The sequence below is a fragment of the Populus trichocarpa genome, chromosome 8, assembly GCF_000002775.5.
Source record: "Populus trichocarpa isolate Nisqually-1 chromosome 8, P.trichocarpa_v4.1, whole genome shotgun sequence".
NCBI classification, from domain to species: Eukaryota; Viridiplantae; Streptophyta; class Magnoliopsida; order Malpighiales; family Salicaceae; genus Populus; species Populus trichocarpa.
The window spans coordinates 5,682,204-5,706,321 of record NC_037292.2 but is presented as its reverse complement, the minus strand read 5'-3'; the positions used below and the strand labels follow the sequence as shown (position 1 = coordinate 5,706,321).

Sequence of the window (24,118 nt, the reverse complement as noted above, 5' to 3'; positions counted from 1 at the left end):
AAAGAGGATTATTCAAACACCCTCCAGGTCTGCTAATCAGTGAGATGTATGCACGCATTTTTCATGAGTTTAATCAATAGTTTGTAATTCCCACCAAGAATTATATGATGTTTTTCTTCTTCTTTTTTCTTGTGAAAAAGGAGTGAGAGGTATCACCCTAACCAAAACGATCAAATTATCAACAAACAAAGAATTAAAACCCTCCAAGATGGCTCATTTTGTACCATAATGCGGTGAAAATAATCCCAACATATGTAGTGGCCATGCTAGTGGGTGTGTGGATGACACGAAAAGGGGCCTAGAGGGAAAAAAATTCAGAGTTATACGAAGCCTGGAAAAAGAAAGATTGGTTAGATGGGTGGCTATGAGAGAAATAAAATGCATCTGCCTAGCAGCTGTAACACGAATTGTTTGCCTGCCATGCCAGTTAATGTCTCAGAATCTGTCACATGAACATCTGCATTTCTATTCTGTGCTCCCAGGTGTTCCTTTTTATCCTCACATGAATATCTGCCATCACCACTTTGGAATTATGTACCTTCTCACAAAACAAAACTCTGTTAGCATTATAGACACTTTGAATACGCTCTCTAGCCACTAATTTAGAGTTGAACTTGGTACCAAATAGAAACATCTTAAAGTCTCTCTCGCACTCTCTTTCTCTAGCTAAAGTTGTAAGTCAAGCCTACAACGCTCCATGAACATGATTTAGGTAAATGGAAGGGAACTTAACTTTGGACATTCTGCACAAAGGCTAGGAGAAGTCTTGGATCATCACATTAACTAAAGTTAATAAGGTTCTTTATCTTCCTAATTAGTGATGGTTAGTTAACCTCTCGATTGGTTAAAAAATCAGGTTTATGGGTATTGCAGAAGCACTAGGTGTGCTCAAGGATAGTGGAAAGAGAGGACCAACGCTGGATTTGAATCCTAATTTTTTTTGTAATTAATTAGAGTACCAAAATGAAAGTAAAGCATAATTACACAAGTGATTAACCACATAGCTTATTTATGGAGGCGAGGCAAGCAACCTCCTTCTAGCAGTGCTGTTTGCTCTGCTTTAGATTCTTGTACATTGGGAACACAATTCAATAATCCAAACTTGACACTTAATTGGAATTTGTTTGATTATTGTTCTCTGCAATGTAGCATGAACCAAAATGCAGCAATGCTGACCTACAATTGTCACTTATTTTGATGCTAAATGAAATATTAAGAATTCTGCCTAAGTTGCTACAAAAATAGGAGTAACACAATTAGCTTATACTATGACCAATATCGCCTAAATATTATTGAAGCAGATAGGAGGAAGATCGAGCGAGCTCCAGAGAGACAATTCACCATCTTCCTTGCTCAAAGAAGAGGAAGAAGATGAGGACCCCTTTTCTGTTGGTGTTTGTGGAATCTCGACTTCTTCTTGCACCTCCTCTTTGGCATCCTTTCCCATGTCATCTCTTTTCTTTTCCTCCTCGTTGTTATTACTATTGATCCCAAGGTTAGATGGCAACTCATACCCACCATTTGCCACCGCTGGCATTCCTGGTCTGAATGCCAGCCTTAAACATTCGGATACCCCATTGTAGGCATAAAGAGAAGCTGAGAACTTCCGTTCGTGCTTCCACCGCTTCATGATCTCTCTAATCATTGGTGGCTCATCCCCATGATGTTCCTGCTCCATTGGCTCCATCATCTCCTGTGCTATATCAAATGGAGAATGGTAGAAAGATGATCCTAATGCATCATCAAATTGAAAATCAATCAGCCCCATATCAATCTCTTCTTCTCCTCTCCCTTCTTCCTGTCCACCTTGACCACTGCCATCAACATTACTCCAACTATCATCCACTTCAAATGTGCTTGTGCTCCCATGATCTTCTGTAATATAACGTGATTCAAAGAAACCACTCGTGTGATCGCTGATAGTCATAGTATCAGCAGTGCTATTAGCAGTATCACTATTTTCAACAATGCTGATATCTCCAGGCATTTCGAAGAAAGGGTCGAACTGGTTTTCCTGTTCTCTGGCTTCTTGCTCCTGTTGGTTAACGGGGAAAGTAGTGGTCTGTGTCAGTGAATTGTGTCTAGCTTTAATCCTGAGTAACAGGAGGTTGACAATCTTTGGGGGAAGAGCTGGCTTTGAATGAGAAGACGGGGAGCAAGGCCAGAAATTTGTCCGAGTATTAGCTCCACGGAGCAAGCAAGCTGCCTCGTCATAAGCTCTTGCGGCTTCCTCAGCAGTATCATAAGTCCCCAACCACACTCTAATCTTCTGAATTGTGTCTTTTATCTCTGCCACCCATCGGCCTGACGGCCGCTGCCTCACCCCAAGGTATCGTTTTCGAGCTCTCCGAACTCCATGGAGTGATTCAGCCTCCTCCATCATTTGGTCCCATCCCACGTTCCCATCATTGCTTACCCTCTCTTCTTCACCCTCACCTGCCTTTCTCTTCCTCGCCATATTCCTGATCTGACGATTGTTTTCTAGTTTACAGTCTTCCTGTTTTGTTTAAATACGGTGTTCTGGTTGATGGAGCTTGCACGTAAGCTCGCTTTTATGTGTTATGAGCGACGTCTTCAGACGTGTATATAAGGGTGAGGGGATGCTGTCCACTTGCATGAAGCTTGTGAATAGTCTGGGATTCTACTGCTTGGAATTACCTCGTTGTTCCTTGTTTAATTCGGCTCCTTTTTTCTTTCTTTCTTTAAGCAAAACCTCACTGGGATATCCCTTTCGACGAAGAGGAGAATTCAATGTAGAGCAAGTTCTATGAAATCTCATGAGACCATGTCAAAACTCTTTCTTAGATTATTTATGAGTCGAGAGGAGTACGGTTTGTGTGTACTGATTTATTTATCACTTGTGACAACATGCGCGCCATATTTTGACGGGTTTTAATTTCCTTCTACTTCTCTCTTGTCACGCAGTGACAGTGATGTGTGCTTTGTTTCGAAAACCAACACTAAATAATTTTTCAGGTAATGACCAATGAACATTGTAGAAACCAATCTAGTTAAAGGGACATGCTGTCTCATAGTGCTTGTTGTAATTCAGAATATTTACCCTTCTTCTTCGTTACATTCAACACAAGCAAGATTTTCCAAGAAATAATACAAAACCATCAACTTCGCAAGGGAGATAAAATCCACAGATAAATTGAGGGTAAGGTTGTTTGGTTATTGCATTTTTTTTATCCCAGTCTCTATACGCTTATCCCGTTTTTGAGGCCAATACGAAGCAAGCACTTCAAATACCATGGCTATATTTCCTAGACCTGAATGGAAATTACCCGGCCATGGCATTTTCTCTGCTGCTGCACTTTTCAATAATTGAATTCTAGCATTTTATATTTTCGGTGGTTAGTCTCCAGACTATCAATGAGGTTCAATTCTTCATGCTTGAGCTCAAACTAACACCATTCCTTCACTGGTTAATTGTTGTGTAGTTGAACTACGTTTTTTTATTTTTTGGAAAGTTTTACTAGGGTCAAAACCTCTTGGAAGAAAAGTGAAAAATTAGAAACTTGACAAATGAGACGTAGCACAGCTACAACAATGTTTGCGGAGACAATCCCAAAAGATGAGACAAACAGCCCAATGCTCTCGATGAATTCCCCGTCTGCGTTCTTAGTCTTGTTCCTTGCTCCATTGATATTGCCATCCTAGATTAACCCACTCGAGGCTTAACCCCTCTTGATTTTTAATGCAATTTTAACAGAAGTTTCGAGGAAAAATAAATAGTTTCTTTCATTTGTTGTAGCTCCAACAATTCGAACTGCAAGAGAAGATTTCCCTAAACAAGAGCTACGAAGCGTCCCTTCACCAATCTTAGTGCAAGGTAACCATATCTAATGAATATGGGGTCACGAACCTTTTGATTTGCATTTATGAAGAAACTGAATGATAGGATATCAAAAGTGCAGGAGTAGCAGAGCAGACACCGCTTATACCTAAGAATCTCTGCTTTTTTCTGATAAATTGCAGAGATAACTGTTACTTCATGATGGAAAACATTGTGGAGGACATTATGTTCTTATTCTCTGCCAAAAGAACTTGAGCATAAACAGTTTCAGGTAAGGTTACGAGCTCTTAGGGCAGTTTAGTGCTAAGAAAAGGATTTCTGCAGTAATTCTTTCTAAGTAAAGTTTAGAAGCAAAGAACACGATGAATTTGAGGAACTGGGAGTAGGAAAGGATACAGTATGCTTCTGGTATTCTTCATGAAATCAGGGGACAAGATAAACTGTAACATTCATTCTCTCAGTAAACTCCATCTAGTACCCCATTTCTCAGCCCAAAGTGTACAGAAGTACCTAAATGTCTCTTGGGTTATGCTATTAGCTATACATTAGCTAATTGATTGTCAGGTGTACAAAACCACATGTACTGTTTATCCCAGATGAACTTCAAGGCCAAAATGCCTCTAGTTTTCACTGCCGAATAACAATCTCCCGATTCGCATATGGCCTAAAGCTCCTAGATTCAGTTCCAGACTTTGATAAATCGTGAAGAAAATAGTAAGAGATTGGTTTTGGGAGTAAAAAAGTGGAAATATGATTGCATGGAGGAGCCTCCACTAAAACAATCACTCAGCAGCAAATCAAAACCATTTCATCATCAAAATCACCCAAAAAGATCACCCACATGGGCGGTGCATAGTATAGCTTTGAGAGGGCCATCTCTCCACCCCCAGCACCAAAAAAACAAAAAAAAGGAAAAGGAAAAAGGAAAAAGAAAATTTAAAAAATGCAATATCAGTCCCTAAAGTTCAGCTATTTTTCATTTCGATCCCTTTAGAATTATTTGTTTTATCACGTGACAAACCATCCACCAGCCATCGGTCTCCTCTGCCTTCCAGGATGACTTCTAACACTTATAAAGCCACTCTAAGGATCGTCCATGACATAGAATGATACTCTGCCAGTGTTTGATCTCCCAAAAAAAAAAAGGCTTACTGAACTTGATGCTTGCATTAAACCAACCATCCTTCTAATATAATTATTTGGTACTCGACATTCTACAACTAGAAGCCTCTGCCACACTGATATCATTCTCAAAACAAAAACACGGAAAAACAAATGGCTGATATTTTAACCGAAATATCCATGTTGCAGGGACCTGTATCATTCATTTTATATTTCAACTTCTCTTCAATTTCGTCGATACCAAGCATTTCCAGCTAGGCGATATTAGACGAGTACTTAATTTAATAATGGTGTAGGTTTGACTAAAAGTACAGTTTTAAAGTGAAAAATAACCTCCTACATGCACTGAAAAAAATAACCAGTACCAACTTTTTAAAAATAAACATGTTTTCGACTGCCATTTCTCTGTGCTTCTGGTTTTTCCCCTATTTTTCTAGCTCACTGACCAATGGCGAGTAAAATGTAAAGGAGGGGAGCTAACTATTAGATGAAAATAGTCAGTTGAAACGAGTATTTAGGATGTCATTGCAATAAATTGGAAAGCATGTACATGAATAAATACAAGCATGCGTAGACTAATATGTGCTCACATGTGCATCGGATGTGTTTTTCAAGGCACTTGCTATTTTCACTTGAAAAAATGAAAGATAAATCTAGGGTAGCATATGGAAATGGTGGTTGATAATAGAAACCACCACTACTATTCAGCTCAATAGTCAATACAGTGCAAAGACAACCTCACATTGACATTTCAGCAGATGGTATAAGCGGTCTGTTAAGACTTTCACTGTCTGCAGAGTACTGAATCGGCATTAGAGCCGGGTCCTGATAGGTGGTGGCCAATTTATCAAAAAATTCAGACATCGTAGCATCATTTTGATCTTCCCTGTCCTTCTTTATCAATATCTGAAAACACATATCCAGGTCAATATTTGGGTTGAACATTGGACGCAGAAGAAATCATAAGAACACTTGGGAAAAGGGTGGCGGAGAGGGGATGAAAGGATGAAAGCATAAGGATTGATATCCCCTTGGCCATGGTGTGCAGTAATAAAATTGGAATATCAACATACCTCAGCTGGATAAGCTGTAAAAATGGGGAGGAAGCGTTTCCTGCAGTACTCATTAAACAGAAGCGTGAGAACTGGAAGAGGTAAGACTAAGGTTGATGCGAGAGAGAGCTTCTTCAGAGAAAAGATTCCCACTGCAATCGCATGCATGAGTACCAGAGAAAATATCACCAAATTGTGTACGATAGGCCAAAACTTCCCTGCAGTTTCGTGCTTGGGAGCATATACATTTATGAACTGCATCATAAATTTGCACAGTATTAAACTTATTCCAGAACCTGTAAAACTAGCACTAACATAAAAATATTTAAAATTGAGCAACGCAGAAATACAAACTGTAAAAATCATGGTCCCTTCCTAACTGTTTACAGCATAAAATCTCTTAAAACACTGTTCATGCAACTGTTTACAGTCCCAAACATCTCCTGAAGAACAGCCCCCATAGCGATCATACATTGTAATGAAAGAGGAAAATTTACACAAACTCACGCTTGCAGCTACCCACACTTTCATTATGATTATTCTATTCCCTATATCTGCTATAAACAGGCATGAGCTAAGACCACAGTGGACTCTTACTAGCTGATACTGCTCACCACATTTTTTCAGTGGTAATCTTTGCTGTTATAAAAAGGTAATGCCCCTTCTTCATATCTCCCTATTTACCAAAAGAATAAAATTGAGCAGGTAGATATAACTGAGAACCTTGTATTGTTACTCATTCTGTAAACATTTTAGTGTTTCCACACTTTAACTGTCTTTGACAATGATAAAATTCTGAAACTACATAACAACAAAACAACCTCCCCTGATATGATATATTTTGAAGTCATGAAATTATAAAAAGCATGATAAAAAGAAAAGAAAAGGAAAAGAAACCTGGTTACGGAAGATGATGTATGCAAGACAGAAGTACACCAGAAGGAAGGGCAGAATGACGGGAGCTAAGAAGAAATATGCAATACCAAGAAGTCCAAAGAAAAGAATCCTGGGAATGTCCCTGTGATAAGGAATAGATGGAACTTCAATTTCATCATCTGTACTTTCAGCACAACACTTCGTCATTAGACTGCAAATTAGAGGGATTATGCGAAAAAGTTCCGATGAAGTGCTTGTCCATCCAGATGTGACAACATAAGCAATGAAAAATGATGCCTACAAAAAATAAAAAATAAAAATTACACATTCTTGTTATATGCCACAGCAATTTTTCAATCAGAAAATCATCTAGCTGTCATGAATCTCATAATTGGCTATTTCACTCCTCATAGTGGAAGGCCGCCAAATATTTTTGGGATGATTACAAAAATCCTCCTATAGTTTGATTTCAATTTCACTTTCCCTCCATACCTTCATAAATTACACTTTCCATCATGTAGTTTTATGTTTAATAATAGTTTACATTCTCAACAGTCAACAGTGCATTTTATTTGAATTTTTTGATTAATCCAGGATGTAAAGTATAATTTATGAAAGTATGGAGGGAAAGCAAAGTTCAGATCAAACTATAGGAGGGTTTTTGTATTTTATCCCAATATTTTTAAGTTGCCGGTCCTTGAAGAAGTTGTATTAAGCACTCCAGTTGACAAAATGCTCTTAGATTATATCCTTCCACTTCAAAAAAATTCATTTGTTTTTTTATTGTCTTTTCAATATTGAGAAAAGGAGTGGAGAACAATGCAAGATATAATTGATAGAAAGAATTGAGTTTTCAGCAAACGTGTCAGGTTTCTCTGCTACCAAAAACACACACAAGCTCACACACTCCTCTCTCTCATATCAAATTGAAAATTTTGTAATAAAATCTTAGCATATATTCACCTGTGCTGGAACAACAACAGCCAGTTTTGTAGGAATATTCTTGGGATCAAGAGCAATGGAAATCTGATTTAACACGGAACCGGAAAATACAGTGGCGAAGAAGATGTTCCATACTGTGAACCAGAGTACTTTGTTGCATGCACTCCTCTCTATCTCGCTATGAGAAATGTATCCTTGAATGGAGGAGAGGAACTCCATGATTGGGGGCACGATCTTTAGGAACAACATAAGAATCAGACTAGGAAGATATCCTGTAACTATTTGACTGACAAATGCTCTGCAAGATTCACAAAATTTAGTGTCTTGCAAAAATCCAGCTATAACAGAGTAATTCTTATTAATAACCTCAGTCATGTGTCAAAGAAGAAAAACATTTTTTTCTAATCTGGAATGAAATAGTAGTTGAAACAATTCTATTTGTTTGGCACATTTCAGATATGATTGGACTTCAGAAGGGTCCCACTGGAAAGAGCTGATGCAGTTCATCAAGAAAGTACTTTTCTTCCAAGATCATGAAAAACGAACTTCATGCACTTATTATTGATAATCTAGTGGCAGCATATAACACCAAATGCCACGTCAACAATAAAAGCATCCAATGTATAAAAAAGGGTTCCACGATGTCAATAGAGGATCCCTGGAGAAACTACATATGAAAAATTCTGAATTATTTCATTGATGTTGTTCAGCATAAATCCTTAAAATTCATAATCATGGTTAAATCCTATCACATTGACATTCATGAAATGCATACTAGAAGCAAGCACCCCAGGATATACTCTTAACATACCAGTCACCATTCTTTGTTGACAGTACCAATTTCAATTTATAGTGGGAGAAAAGTAGAAGGCAAGAGAGAGTGGGGAAGGGTTTTCAAGTAAAATAGCAGCAACAGAAGCAGCGATGATAATTGAAATGTCAAGGATGATATGATGGAAACTCTGGTAATACAAGGACTTGAGATCATTACTTACAAGGTTAGAATGCTTTTGAGGAATGGAAACCAAACTTCCAGCTGACTCAGGTTAGTAAGACCTTGTACAACTACAACAGGAATAAGGAACAAAATTGTAAGAAGAATACACGCAACTACAACCAAAAGCTTAGAAATCCATCTTCCCATGAATGATGAAGAAAAAAAAGGCCAAAAGACGTCATTTGGTTGAGGAGCTTCTTCTGTGAGCCAATGTGTGGGGTTGGTTGATTGTTGCAGGTGGAAAACAGTGGAAGCACCATACCGAGTCTTGAAGGACACAAAGGCAGCATGAGTGTCCTTTTACAAGAGAAACAATGTAAATTAATAGCATTCACCGCACAATACCAAAACTATTAAAAAATAGACAAAATCTAAATAAACTAATCAGAAGGCGTGGAAATCAATGGAAATAATACACATCTGGGCATCAGCTTGATTTTAGAAAGCCAGGTTTTTGTAGTCATCCTATACCTGAAGATGATGAGTTATAAACTTATTATGAAACATTCCATTCAGAGTACAGTTGCTGCTACCATGAGACTTGAAGTGCTTCAGAAAAAATGATGTACTGCAAAGTTTCAGTTATAGTGCTCTAGAGCTGTGACGAAAATGAAATCCAAAATAAACCATCCAAAATTGGTATGAGCAAGCACACAAGCATGTACCAGTGTGCGCCTATCTAGACACAAACAGTGCACCGACAAGAATGTCATCTCCTTTGGGGAAGTGGGTTGAAGGAGAGAGCATAGGGTTGTTATCTTTCTTTGAGGTGAAGAGGGAGGGGAAAGAGCAGGGTTGTAATTTTCGTTCCTCCATAAGCTCCAAAACCGACACAAACATTCAAGCACTGATTAATCCAAAGTTGTGCTTTACCATTTTGACTTGGGTTATTCTTTTGCAAGTCTTTGCATTTTTCTATGGCAATATTACAATTTCAGAAACTTCTTGATCTCCAATAAATTCTTGACAGGAGAAAAAAATTCAACCAACTTTCTTCCTTGTTTTACTGGGGGGAAAAATTATGTGAACCAACAATATCATGCAAGCATAGCTACCTTTTCTTTTTTGAGAAAAACTAAATTGTACTGTAACGCTATAACCGTTTTGATCGATCAAAAACACTATTTACCAAGATACATGCCAAAGCATTCTGCAACTTGCACATCTTTGAATGTTACTAAATTTGATACTTGTGATGCACAACCAAATTTAAAGGATTTGAACACCTTCATGTATGTTTGATGGTTATTTGAATTGTTGAATAAGATATAAATTTGATAATTAAAGAATGTAAATGGAATTTAAATACAACAGAAAGGATAAAAGTGAAAATTGCACCACATACTTTTGCCAATGATACCTCAGATTGCTCCAATCTCGCATTCTGCTCTAAGTCTTCTAACCTCTTCCCATAATGATCCAAAAGATCATCCTTTTTTTCAAACAATCCAACTTGCTTATACTTCTGCTCAGATGGTTCTGATTGCAAGTGAAGAAGCCTCCTGTATAATTGCTTTGCATCATTCTGAACCCACAAGAAAAACAAAGGAAATAAATGTGAAGTAATCTAAGGGGAGTGGTGTTTCACTGATTATCCATTCCAGTTTTTAATCTAATGGCTAAATTACTCATCAAAGAATAGCTCACTTTTTTTCTCTTGCCATCACTCTGGGACGTGACCAGAATTTGGTACCTGGTTTCTTGGAATAACACTGAGCAGCTTTACAATTTTCATTAGTTTTGTGATTCCAGAAATGTTTAGCAATCAAAGAGAACTAGTAGGAATTTTATGTAGCACATCTCATGTTTCCAAAAAAGAAAAAGGTGTATCCAATTCAAATATCAACTATTATGCCAGGTGCAGTTTTCAAAGGAATTTATCATTACAATCTGACCCGGGATACTAGCAGCAGGTTTTCTACAATTTTGGAGAATAATTAACCACCAAGAAAAAGCTTCATAGCTACTTTCCCTGGAATATTAATATTTTTTCAGCAGTTTTGCAACACTGATGTGCATAAAATTAGTCTGATTCCAAAAGTTGATAATTCTTAATTTAAGGTTAAACTGATTTTCAATTGAGATCTTTATATGTATGTTATAAGGTAAAGTGTACAAGCCATTTAACAATTATCAGCCACTAGCTGGGAGTTAGAATCCACATGATTCAAGGGAACCAACTTTCACAAAAATTGTAGTTCGCAGGGATTTTATAATAAAAACAATCTCATTTCAACAAGTCCTTAAGAAATTCTCATCGTAGATCTATATGCAATAAATGATTGGACAACCCCACCCCCCACCGTCCAAAAAAAAAAACACTCAGTCTTCGTTCCATTACTCTTTTTTATGTACAACGCAATGGTAACAGAAGTCTTGGACTTATATGACCAAATAGATTACAGGTTCTAAGACTGAAAGCTTGCTAATTCAAGGAAGAAAAAAAGAACAGAAAGGTAGAACCTTCTACAAATTTCCCTCTCACAACCCCACTTTGTTTTGGTTTTACAACTGTAATAATGATCTTATCTGCCTACCACTGTTATAATCCACCTCCCACGTCTGTAAGTGCGAGGTCTCATCATAGGGCCTTAATATAAAGACACCATGATCATATAGTTTTCCTTTTGGCTACTGCTTTTGGAATCAGCCTAATAATATCTCAAAACCAGTTAACTAACATCCCAGGACCTTTTCCTATCAAGACAGACCACAAACACTCCAAATCAAGCTGCCCTGTGACATGCAACTCAGCACAACACTAGAACCGTGTATTTTTCCCAAGAGCTCAAATATATAAAACAAAAGAAAGATAAAAAATTAATTATAAACAATGGTGACAAAGAAAAGGACAAGTTACTTACAATGAGGCTCTGAACTTTGCTAGTTCGGCGAACAACTATATGTGACAGATATGTGGTAGGGTAATACTCGGTAAAGAACCTCTCGACACTGTCACTGACACTGCTTCCAGCTGAGACAGGGATATTGCGAACTAAGATGGTGAACTGATGTGGCTGAGGTTTGGATGAATAAAAATACGCAATCCTTTTTGAAGAAATATAGTTATATTCCTACATAATCAAATACACATCAGCAGCTGTTTATGTATCAAGAAATAACTTATTAATATATTTTATCTGTTAATTAAGCAAGAGAATTATGATCGCCACCCCGATAAATAATTAACAGTTTCCTTCCCATATGAACAATAAATATGGATCTACACCAAAATATATATCTGATTATCACCTGACCATCAAAATGGAAAACTTACAGTCACAGTACCAGGAAAAAGACTTTGGAGGTAATCAAATTCTGCTAAAATAAGAGTAGACAATAACCTATAACTGCATAAAATGGAACTTACATGATAAAGTAGATAGCAGATGAAAATAGTGATAGCATATACAGAAGAGAAGTGAATCCATAACCTGCAAAAATGGACAAATTGCGTGAGTTTCTCTACCCACTACACACTAACTTACATAATAGAGTAGATGGCAGATGAAAAAAGTGCAATGTGTACAGCTGAGAAGTGAATCCATAACCTGCCAAAATGGCCAAAAGGCGTGAGCTTCTCTACACAACACACACTATCCTTACCATAAGAATACTACACTGCCTGATACTGTGAACATTGGACGAAGTTAATTCATTTCCAGACACTCACCAGGGCATAAATATGTGAATATTTTAATGGGAAAGCGAACCATCTCACTCGGATTTACTTCAAATTAACTATGCATATGAGTTATGTATCATTTTTAACAAGTGGATTCTTAATTTTGGTTGAAAACCATTTTCCAAATGGAAGCCCAAATAAGCTAACACCATTCGGACAAAATGAGCAACATTTTCTAATGTAATCAATATATAAACCAATTACTGATGAGAAGCAAGAACAAATATGTTTCTTAGAGTCATCAATTAAGCAAATCATAAGAATCAAAATATAGCTAAAAGCCATAAAAAGAGTTTCAAATTAGTATTCTAAGCATCAAAGCCACAGTAACATTGCTAAAAATTATATAAAAGTTTAACCAAGTCTTGCAACTGAATATAAATGTGAGTGGTGAAGTTTCCAGAATTAAGGTTTCAGGCAAGGGTTGCTACTACATATGTTCAAAATGAGAAATGAAGTTTAAAATTGAGTTTTACAACTAAGAACTAAAATAAAAGTGGACAGTGAAATAGGAACTGCACGAATAAAAAGAAGCAGCAGTTAAGAGCAAATATAACTTCAGAAGCAATCCTGGGCCTCAGGGGATTAAGAATATTCACATGGATAAATTTAGCATGTTAAGATTTCTTAATTAAATTGAATGTTGGTGCTGATTCAAGTTAGAACCAAATCTGCAGATGGAACTTACCACTTTGAGCCTCGATTTACATTTGAAATGGTGAATACATCCAGAGAATTACTATACAAATCTTCGAAGTCAATTTGGTGAAGCTCAGTCCCCGAACAGTTCACTGGAAGAAGAATAAATATCCCTATTATCCCAGCGAATGAAAATACTTTCAAACTGCAGTATTCAGATAAAGCAAGAACATATAAGGCTTTGTTTAATGGCGAATAAAAGGCTTCATCAAGCAGGACTATAATTACCAGAAAGTTATAGTTCGCATATACACCACGGCGTCCAAGCCTGAAGAAGACAACATTTCCTCTTCCGATAGTTTCCATGCCTTGGGCAACCAGCCAGTAGATGGTATTAGCCTTTCAAGGTTGAAACGGCTTCTCCGTTTAGAATTCCCTTCCGTCAGCAAGCGCGGTATATAAACTTCATAATAACTTGGTTGTTTCTTCAGTATAGAGTACAGTACAACGAATAGAACACATAGAGCAGAGTTTATCCCCACTGATGTTAGAATAGCGGAAACGAGCATTTCAGCATACCAATCTCAAAACCTCCAAAACATGAACGAACTCCTAAACTGCAGCAGGAACAGGACAAATATTTAACACCCCTGAACGGATTGCACTCTCCTTACAATTAAGAAATGATAATCACAATACATCTTGTTACTTCAAATTAATCACTGCTTCTCTCACTCTCAGTAGAAGCTGACAACGATTGAGAAAAATCTAATGCGAAGCTCAATTGATTTGATTTCTTTCTATATGTTAGTCAAGAGGTAAAAGATGATGCTCCAGAAAAGAAAAGGAAGGAGAAAGAAAGAAAGAAACCTGGAAAATAGAAAGCAAGAAAAATGTCAGTGGAGAAAATTCACACCTTGTACGGTTTGGATTTGGCTGCTTGTGAGAGAAGCGAGATGCTCTGCTGAATCAAACAACTACTGTAATGTGGGTGCGATCGAAAGTTCGCAGCAATTGAGCAGAGACTAGTAGAGGTAGAATTTGGTACTGTTTTGCAGAGAACCTAGTGGATGGCTAAACCGTGCATTTAATAATGGTACTGAGCTTGCTTATTTTAGTTTGCTGCTTGAGTAATTACCGGTAATACCCCTGGTGGTATCATGTTATTTGCTTGTTTCAGAACGGCAAATAAGAGGGCAGGGATGATTTGGGGATTTACGGGGGAAAAGGAAGGAACGGTTGGTAATCAACGTCTTTGAAAATGATACTATTTACTCCATGTGCAGCGTATAATTTCCCTGATACTCTGGTAGCAAACTATCCCACCCGACACTCTTTTGGAGTGCCGTTGTTAAGCAGCCACGTGTTTCTTTAATAGTAAAATACGCAGTTATAAGACTGGACAGGTTAATTCAATGACCTGTAGCCTGTCATGTCATGTCAAATCACTTTTTTATTAAAAAACTCAAAATAATATTATTTTAATAAAAATAAAATAAAAACTACCAGTCAATGTACAAGTTGACTTTACCTATTCACACCCGGCATCTAGGATCGGATCTTATAGTTATGAAATTAATGAGGTGGCGGGCGCTATGTTATGGGTTTACCTTTTAATTTTATAAAAAATATTATAAAAATCAAATACTTAAAAGTATTGGGTTAGGGTATAATATTGGATTCAAAAATATTGAGATTCAACAATAATATTTATAATATTAATAATAATATTTAACTTGTATGTTCAAATTTCTATATTTTTTAATCTTTTAAAAACAATATGGTTTTTTTTATAATAATAAGTTTTTTAAATTTATTAATGATAATAATAATAATTTTTAATTTTACTCTTTAAATCAAATCTATAGTTGTTTTTCAATATTGATAATAATTTTTTTAAAATTTATTAATAATATTAATTATAATAAAATAATAATATTTATAACACAAATAATAATATTTTTAATATTAATACTATGAATTATAATAAAAATAATAATATTTATAACACAAATAATACTATTTTTAATACTAATACTTTCAATTATAATAAAAATAATAATATTTAAAACTCAAATAATAATATTTTGTATGTTAATACTTGAATTATAATAATAATTATAATACAAATAATTATATTTAAAAACCTAAGACCCAAGAACCTTGGGTCCTGACGCTGAACCCAAGGCTAACGGGTCCTAATGCAGGACCCGGGAGAATTATAATAAAAATAAAAATATTTATACCACAAATAATAATATTTTTTATATTAATACTTTGAATTATAATAAAAATAATAATATTTATAATATAAATAATAATATTTTTTATATCAATACTTTGAATTATAATAAAAATAATAATATTTATAGTACTATAATAATAATAATAATAATATTTTTAATTTTATCCTTCAAATCAAATATATGGTTTTTATTTGGTAGTAATAATATTTTATTTCAAATTTATTAATGATAATAATAATAAGAAGAATAATAATTTATAATTTTATTGTTCAAATCAAATCTATAGTTGTTTTTCAATATTAATAATATTTTTTCAAATTTATTAATTATTATATTAACTATAAAAAAATAATAACATTATAATACATATAATAATATTTATCATATTAACAATAATATTAAAGTTCTTTGGCCCAAGTTTTTATAGTAATAATGTTTTTTTTAAATATATCAATGATTATAAAAATAACAACAATAATAATAATTGTTATTATTTTTTTAAAAAAAAATTGAATTTGTTATTCCTCTTTGCATGGTCTGCAAACCTCAGGCGTCGGTCTGCAGATAAAGGTAAATCCAGGCGTGCGGTCTCTAGACCCAAGCACTTGGGTCTGTCGCCCAGACGCGCGGGTCTACACCCCCAGGCACATGAGTCTACAGGCCCAGGTGAGCAAGCCTGCAGATTTCCTCTCTTGGGTCTGCAACCATGTGTGCAAATCTGGCCCTAGCACCTAGGGCAGGGTAACTCCAATACCAGGTGTAAATCAATAATATTTTATAAACTATGCATCCGACAACAGAAAAAAAATAAAATTACACGATTTAGTTCAAGTCGGTACTATTTTGTAAATCAATAATATTTCCATTACTCTTCTTTGTTAATAATCAATTTCATATTTTGTGTTTTCTGAAACTCGTATAAAAAAGTCAAAAATGGTCACCGCTTAAAATCTACTTAAATTATCACTGATCATCATATTCTATCATTAAGAAGTTTTCTTCTAATATCTCTAATAGGAAATAAGTAAACATGTATATTAAAATTACTTTCCATCGAATTACATGCAGGCTATGCAAATCTCAAAATTCTCTCCTTTCTGATAGCTTTTAAATATATTTACTGAGATGACATTGAAATTTTCCAAAGTACCACGCATCGATTATTTATTAGAGAATTTATTCCCAAGAATATTTTACAACTTAATGTTCTTATAAATATTTTTCAAACCAGCTCAATTAGCAGACCTTAAAGAAAGCCTCAATTGTGACCAGAATAGAAAAGAGAAGGGAAGCCTAGAGAATTGGAAAGTCAACGAGCTTTTTAAAAGTGGGTCAAGTGGCACATTCATCGCTGCACATTCCCACATCTGGATAGCCAGGCCACTGTCGCACTCTTTAACATCTGAATTTTTTAAAATATTTTTAGTTTAAATTTAATATATTTTTATATTCTTATATAATTTTAATATTCTGATATAAAAATAAATAAATCTTTAAAAAATTATTTAACTTTTACTACATCCAGGCCACATAGTGCCAGGACTATATGTTGCATATCTTTTTTTAGTGGTTGTTTGATATTGCAGTGAAAGTGATTTTTATTAAAAATATATCATAATATTTTTATTAAAAATTTTAATATTAGTATGTCAAGCTATTAGAAAGAATAAAAAATATTAATTTAATATTTTTTTTACGTTAAATATATTTTTATTAGGACGGCTTAGCCAGGAAAAAAGCACCACAATGCAATTACGCCATCCTTAAGCACCACAATGCAATTACGCCATCCTTTTGACGATCCCATCTTGCTAACGAATAGTTTATGATTTCTATCTGTTTGAGGTTAGGGTTGAATCAGTTTTTTATTAAATTTTATTTATTTTTATTTTAAATTTATTTTTTAATATTTTAAAATCATTTGGATATATTAATATAAAAAATAAAATTTTAAAAATAAAAATAAAATCATTTGAAGTTGGCTGTTAAGATTAGTGCTTTTTCAAAAATACTGATTTCGTGATTTTGCTGGTTTTTTCTCTTTTTTTGCTTGATGAAATGGTGTTGTGAGCTCTAATGTTATTGGCAGTATCAGAGACAATAATTGGAATCTGGTGCAGCAAAAGGTTTTAACACCATCATGTTGTCAAGATTGTTAGCAGTTGCTCAGGAATCTTGCCTAGGTATTCAATACCTGTGTTACTGTCTAGGCTCTAGATGGATATGCTGCAAGGTGCAAGCAGTTCTTCTGTGGACATATGCGTACTTTTGTTCTGTACCGTCATTTTTCCTTTCTCGAGGCAAGGTTGCACATTTCAGATAAATTTTCATTTTGCAGGACTTCAATATTTTTAAAAGCATTCACCATGTCAGCATCGTATCTTCCTGCAACCACGGATTCAACTGCCCAGGCTTTAGAAGCAAAAAATCCATCTGAAGCCATTTTAATCTTCTACCGTATACTAGAGAACCCGTCATCTTCCCCTTGATCCCTCAGGCTTAAGGAGCAAGCCATCATGAATCTCTCAGATCTTCTGACTCAGTTCAGGCCTTTTCTACATTGATTCCCAAGGCAAAAACTGCTAAAACTGTTCCTGAGATAATTGATGCAGTTGCTAAAATACCAGGCACTGCTGATCTCCAGATTTCTCTGTGCAAAGAGATGGTGGAAAGCAAACTTTCTTCGGCGGTGAGTATTCACAAGCGTTGGATCTGCTTTCTAGATTGGTTTAGGAGGTGAGAAATTTGACGACAAGCTTCTTCTCTTGGATATAGACTTTCTGGAGAGTCCGCTCCACTTTTCTGTTTTCTCTAAGAAACCTCTCTAAAGCCAAGGCTGCAGTACTAACAGCAGCAAGAACAGCAGCCAATGCAATTTATATGCCAGGGTACTATAGAATTAGCAGAGTGGATACTTCACGCGAAAGAGAAGGATTAGAAAACTTCTTACAGCTACTTCTTTGAAGCATTTTAAACTATCAATACTCTTGAAGATCCCCGAGCAGTATTTAGCCTCGGGTATACGTTGTTGTGCAAAATAATGGTGAGCCGAGCTGATTATGTTGCATGAATGACATCATCCAAAACAGGGCTATAATATGCGGGATGAAAACTGTTGCCAAAACGCTCCTTGAAGCTCTTTGAGACTGCACTTATGGACTTTAAGGCCCAACTAGAGGAAGACCCAATTGTTCATCGGCATCTCTTATCCCTACATGACACTTTACTAGAGCAGAACCTCTGCAGGTTGATTGAGCCATTCTCAAGAGTTGAGATTTCTCAGGTTGCTGATCTGATTGACCCCTCAAGCTGCTTCGTAATGCAATGGTATTGACCCTTCTTCGAGGGTTGGAGAAGAAACTATCTCAGATGATTCTGGATAAGAAAATTGGGACTTTAGACCAAGGTGCTGGATGCCTCGTCGTTTCTTATGATCCAAAAACAGATGCAACCGACCCCAGCTGCATCGGAGACCATTTCCAATATGGGCAAGTTTGTTGATAGCCTCTATGTTAGGTCTGCCAGGATTTTGTCTTACGGTTCTGGATGCAGAGGGGAGCTGTCTATCTGCTGCTTGCATCCATGCTTCCAAAGAACTTTCTGTTTTTTGTTGCGGAAATGCATTTATCATTTCTTCAATTGATTTGGCTTAACGTTTCGTGTATGGGTTACATTATCATCCATCAAGTTGGAGAACTGATTTTTTATCCCTTGGTGTTAATTGAAGCATGCCGTTCAAGTTGGAATGTACACTGGGGTGTTTTCCTTAACCAGCAGAAAGTCCATTACCGCCGGGGAATGTATTCCGTGTACGTGTCTGCATGACGAAATGATAGTGTTTTTAAGTGTCGGTGTAGGGACTGGCTCCCCGGACTCTGATTGCTTTACCTGTGCGTGATCACATGAACGAAATAGGAATCTGATATTCAAGCGAGAGACCAAAAATGAGTATCTTAAATAGTTTGTTTCGGGTGCCTCGATCGTTATAATTCATCAAATATTTGTATGCCATTAAATTACTCATAGCTACTTAGAGTCAAATTGAATTTAATTTTCGAACTTTGATTTTTTTTTTTAGTTAAGTATCATTGATTGTGTTTTGTGGTAAAAAATAGGCTTCTCGATCTGGGATTTTTATTTCTCTTGTTAACTTTTTTTTCCACTTATACTATGTGTGTTTCATAGCATGAGTCGTATTTTTAAACTATTATTTATGATTAAAATTGATAAAAAGTAACTATTTTTTAAACAATTAATAATTTGAAGTATACAAATAAAAAATTAAAGTTCAGTGATCAAGTTCAGGTTCACATAAGATCAAAGATAATTATGAATAATTAAGTTCGTGTTTTTTTAAAGAAGTATGAGAAGATTTAGCGTGTAAATTAGCTATTTGACATGTATTTCATTGCGGGATAGATTTATTTTTCAATAAAAAAAGAAGAATATACTAACTTTTTTGATACTCTTATTGTATAAAAAATTTAAAAGTATAAATTAAAAAACTTATATATGTATTTAATTAAATAAATCAAGAATAATTTATGTAAATAAATAAATAAAATTAATGATAAATAAAATCAAACTTAAAAAATTAAGAAATACATATCGATCAAGATATTCGATCCCGCAACATGAGTTATATCCGGTTGTGTTCAATGAATTCGTTTATTGAAATCAAATTTTTATTCAATCAAATAATAATAAAAATAAACACATATATAAAATTGATTTCATAAAAAAAATATATATATTATACAAGATTATAAATATTAACCTAATTTGCTAGAAATTTGCAATTTGCTAACCAAAAGTTGCCGCATGTTTCAGTTCAAAACACCAGAACTTGGGTGCCCAAACGGGCCTTATAACGATTTTGGAGTAATCAATTACTTTGGAGTTTCTAAAAATTTAAATTTTTTTTTATATTTTCAAATTATTTAAATGTGTTATATTAAAAATAATTTTTTAAAAAATAAAATAATTTTATTTTAATATATTTATAAAAAAAATTATTTTGAACTGTTATTACCACCACAGAAATATACCGTGAATGAAACACTTTCTAAAACTCCACTCTTTACAAAAATAATTAAATAAATAAAAAACAAAACCTCTCATAATAAAGCAACAGACAATAGAGAAAACGGTGCGTTTTGGTTTTCTATTTCCTGTTTTTTTGGGGCAGCAGCCACGGACAAAGCTGAAGGTGTCTCACGTAAAAGTCAAGAGATATCCATTTCTAAATTTGCGGTCAATCCGTTTTGCGGGCACCTACCTTCGCTCAACCAGCTCTCATCTCAATTCCAGATAATCAGCGAGCAATTAATTACCTGTAAGTAATCGTAACATTTTTACGATACTTTTTTCTTCGTGGTCTTACTCGTCGAGAACAGAATTGAATTTGACATCTAGATCTAGGTAGGTCACTTCGCGATTCAAACCGGACCAATTTTTCTTTCCGTGCAAAATCATGAGTGAAGTCTTCGAAGGATACGAGCGTCAGTACTGCGAGCTCTCTGCCAATCTCTCTCGAAAATGCAACTCTACTTCTCTTCTTCCCGATGGAGGTATCTACAATTCCCTCTAAATAAACTCTCCATCCTTTTTTTTTTAATTAACTACATAATTATCAATTACTTGAAAATCGCAGTGGAAAAGAACGCGAAGGTCAATGAGATTAAATCTGGTCTGGATGATTGTGATGTTCTGGTATGCTGTTCATTAGTTTCTGTCTTGCATTTTAGTTTTAGCTGATTATTATGCGGTTTTGAATTTTCTAATTTCGTGGGGGGGTTTGGTTTGGGTAGATTAGGAAAATGGACCTTGAAGCTAGGAGTTTGCAGCCGAGTGTGAAGGCTATGTTTCTGGCCAAGTTGAGGGAATATAAGTCTGATCTGAATAAGTTGAAGAGGGAATTTAAAAGGATAACGTCCGGTGATGTTAGTCAGGCTTCCCGTGAAGAGTTGTTGGAGGCTGGAATGGCTGATGCGCATTCGGTATGCATTTCTTCTTTTGATTTCAATAATGAAACACCACCTTGTCTGTTTAGCAGAGCTTGCCTTTAGATTATTTGTCTATTTCTGGGTCTTCGATTGCATGGTGTTACTTTCACTCTGTTTTTTAGTCTCTTTATTGATTTGGTTTTGTTGAACCAATGCATAGTTTTCCCTTGCGCGAGTGTTTTCTCGGCCCTCTTTCTCTTGGCTGTATGTAGTAGATTAGATTTTCAATTCTGTTTTTTTTTTTTTAATTATTATTATTATTAGGCACTGTTTTAACTCTTCTCGAGGTTCTGATTTTTATGTTTGCTGGAGTTGAGGATCGTATTTGTTATTAACTCTGCTGTGCGCTACTGTTTAGACTACTGAGCCAGTACTGTTTGCTTTGGTCGTAAGTATTTGTCTGCTATAAGTAGACTTTGTAGCAGGAGTGCCTTGTGCTTAGTGGGCTTCTGAAATGAAAAATCATCCTGTTTTCCTTTAGTGATATGACTCTAAACACGTTAGGATAGAGGTTAAAACACAAATGTAATTTGTGTTGGTCAATCCCTAACATTCATCCCTGGAATATTAGAGTTTCACTTGATGTATTTCAAATGATTTCTCTCCTTAGACATCTCGGTGTTATGTCTAGAAGATGATTGGAGGGTTCCCTTGATATCTTATTGTATTTGATCTAGAATGTTTTGGTAATTGGTCAAATACCGGTACAGGTTTCTACTGATCAAAGAGAAAGATTGACTATGTCAGTAGAGAGATTAAATCAGTCCAGCGATAGAATTAAGGAGAGCAGAAGAGCCATGCTAGAGACAGAAGAGCTTGGTGTCTCAGTTCTTGAAGATTTGCATCAACAGCGCCAGACGCTCCTGCATGCTCATAACAAGGTATTGCATCTAATCTTCCCCCCTCTAAATGGACAAGCTCCTTGGTGATACTAGTTAATGACCCATGGATCCAATGTGTGCACAAATTCATCAGAACTAACGAGTTTGTTGTATTACGAATCATGTATTGTTCCTTTTCCAGCTTCATGGAGTAGATGATGCTATTGACAAGAGTAAGAAAGTCCTATCTTCCATGTCAAGAAGAATGACCAGAAACAAGTGGATCGTTGGCTCAGTAATTGCTGCTCTTGTTGTAGCAATCATTTTTATCATCTTATTTAAGACTTCTTATCATTAATAAACACTTGAAATTATTGGTCGTAAATTTGTTACAGTTGGTGGTCTCCGGTGTCTGTTAAATTCACTCCACTGTTATTCGTGCATGTGTGTATAAAGAATTTGTCAGTCGAATTCTAAGCATCTGCCGGTTGTAATTGTGCCATCACTGTATATGAAAATCCTGTGTTCATCTGCCGGTTGTAAATGTGCCATCACTAGGTATATGAAACTCCTGTGTTGTATGTTTAGCCTTTCGTCCTTATTGGTTTTTTTGCATTCAAAACGTAACTATTCACTTAATTATTTTTATTTATGGTATAAGTTGCTTTGATAAAGTCACGTTCAGGCAAAAAACACTTGATGACGAACATCAAGTCTCTTGCATAAATTGCTACAGAAGAGTTTCAAATGAAGAAATTACAGGTTATACGTTTATTTGTTAGAGGGTTTTTCTTTTAAGTGATTTTTATTTGATTATATATATATATATATATATATATTAAAAAATTATTTTTAATATTAGCATATTAAAATAATTAAAAAATACATTAAAAAATTAATTTGAAGTAAATTTATTTTTAAATATGGTTGGATCGTAATAACAAACATTATTTTAAATTCCTAACGAATTGTGTTTTAGCATAACAGTGGCTCCTTCATTTCAATCAATTTTTCATTTGTTATCACTCTCATTTCACCATCATGTTTATTTCTGGCCAAATAGCTAAACTAGGGAAATGTTTTTCGCAGATATACATCGTTTTTTTTTTTTTTTTTCAGTGATCAAATCTTCTAGTTGAATGTATGGGTTCAACTACAGCAAGAACAAATGCACATGCGTCTTCAAGCCTTCAAAGTTCAAAGTGCTCGTGAAGGCTATAACCACACAAAACAAGGCCCATTGGGCCAGAAGAGTTTCTAGCGCAGGCCGAGGCTGCAGGTTGGTATAGGAATCGAGACGCTCTGCAACTATCACGAGATTCAACCACGTGGACCAACTGCGGCCTGATCAAATTTTCCCTCGCTAATTTTTCACACACCCAAATATTCCTGGACCCACCGCACCAAAAAAAAATAAAAAATCCCGCAGAATGCAGATTCGTTCACAGGAGAAAGAAGTGAAAAGAAAAATCAGAATCGCAAAGCAAACTTTCCTTGTTCCTTCAACCAACCACTCAACGATTCGGTTACAGGGTCTTGTTACGCCGAGAATTTGTGAGCGCTTTTCTCTCTTAATCCACACTCGCGCAACTTGTTCGACCATGTTACTGACTCAATAATAATCAAAATTCATTTCCCTCTTTTGTTAGAGTGCGTGAGTGATATCGAAGACTCAAAGCTAGTAGCTTCTAATCATGGATTCTCTCACCCCGGTTTCTCCATCTATTGTTCTCCCTCTCCCTCTACGACGTCGTCGAGTCTTAACTCCGTCATCTTTCTCCGCTCATAACCACCGTCCTCTTCCTCCTCGGCTTTCTTCTCTCTCTCGAATTTTCTACAAGGAGACGATTTTCTTGTAAATGAGCGAGCGGTAGTGGAGATGGAGATTAAAAAGAAGAGGACCACAACAACGATGATGGAAGTGAGGAAGTGGA

General features: G+C 35.5%; 3 protein-coding genes and 1 pseudogene across 8 annotated transcripts; 2 read left to right on the top strand and 2 right to left on the bottom strand.

Moving 5' to 3' along the window:
* Positions 1–705: 705 nt before the first annotated feature.
* On the bottom strand, positions 706–2,658 carry LOC7460712 (ethylene-responsive transcription factor ERN1). The gene has a single exon (XM_002311287.3). It carries the CDS (start codon positions 2,456–2,458, stop codon positions 1,283–1,285), a length of 1,176 nt encoding a protein of 391 aa, XP_002311323.1. The 5' UTR covers positions 2,459–2,658; the 3' UTR covers positions 706–1,282.
* A 2,764-nt stretch (positions 2,659–5,422) lies between these two features.
* Positions 5,423–14,206, bottom strand: LOC7498191 (CSC1-like protein At1g69450). Of its 4 annotated transcripts, none has more exons than XM_024607130.2 (11): positions 14,029–14,205; positions 13,401–13,729; positions 13,162–13,317; positions 12,159–12,222; positions 11,653–11,862; positions 10,149–10,313; positions 8,787–9,085; positions 7,813–8,089; positions 6,871–7,146; positions 5,995–6,228; positions 5,423–5,827 (listed from the first exon to the last, which is right to left on the bottom strand). In XM_024607130.2, exons 2-11 carry the CDS (start codon positions 13,679–13,681, stop codon positions 5,660–5,662), a joined length of 2,130 nt encoding a protein of 709 aa, XP_024462898.2. In that variant the 5' UTR covers positions 13,682–13,729; positions 14,029–14,205; the 3' UTR covers positions 5,423–5,659. The 4 variants fall into 4 exon arrangements, with proteins under 4 accessions (XP_024462898.2, XP_002311322.3, XP_024462897.2 ...); XM_002311286.4 differs by having other exon boundaries at positions 10,134–10,313; positions 14,029–14,204; XM_024607129.2 differs by lacking the exon at positions 14,029–14,205 and adding an exon at positions 13,983–14,001 and having other exon boundaries at positions 10,134–10,313.
* Positions 14,207–17,617: 3,411 nt separating this feature from the next.
* LOC18101453 (26S proteasome non-ATPase regulatory subunit 11 homolog) lies at positions 17,618–19,276 on the top strand (annotated as a pseudogene).
* A 1,251-nt stretch (positions 19,277–20,527) lies between these two features.
* LOC7498189 (vesicle transport v-SNARE 12) lies at positions 20,528–22,771 on the top strand. 3 transcript variants are annotated; one of them, XM_006379613.3, is made up of 6 exons: positions 20,528–20,693; positions 20,784–20,928; positions 21,012–21,070; positions 21,169–21,357; positions 22,074–22,244; positions 22,387–22,771. In XM_006379613.3, exons 2-6 carry the CDS (start codon positions 20,832–20,834, stop codon positions 22,540–22,542), a joined length of 672 nt encoding a protein of 223 aa, XP_006379675.1. In that variant the 5' UTR covers positions 20,528–20,693; positions 20,784–20,831; the 3' UTR covers positions 22,543–22,771. The 3 variants fall into 3 exon arrangements, with proteins under 3 accessions (XP_006379675.1, XP_024462329.1, XP_024462328.1); XM_024606561.2 differs by having other exon boundaries at positions 20,529–20,693; positions 20,780–20,928; XM_024606560.2 differs by having other exon boundaries at positions 20,531–20,693; positions 20,774–20,928.
* The last annotated feature ends 1,347 nt before the right edge of the window (positions 22,772–24,118 follow it).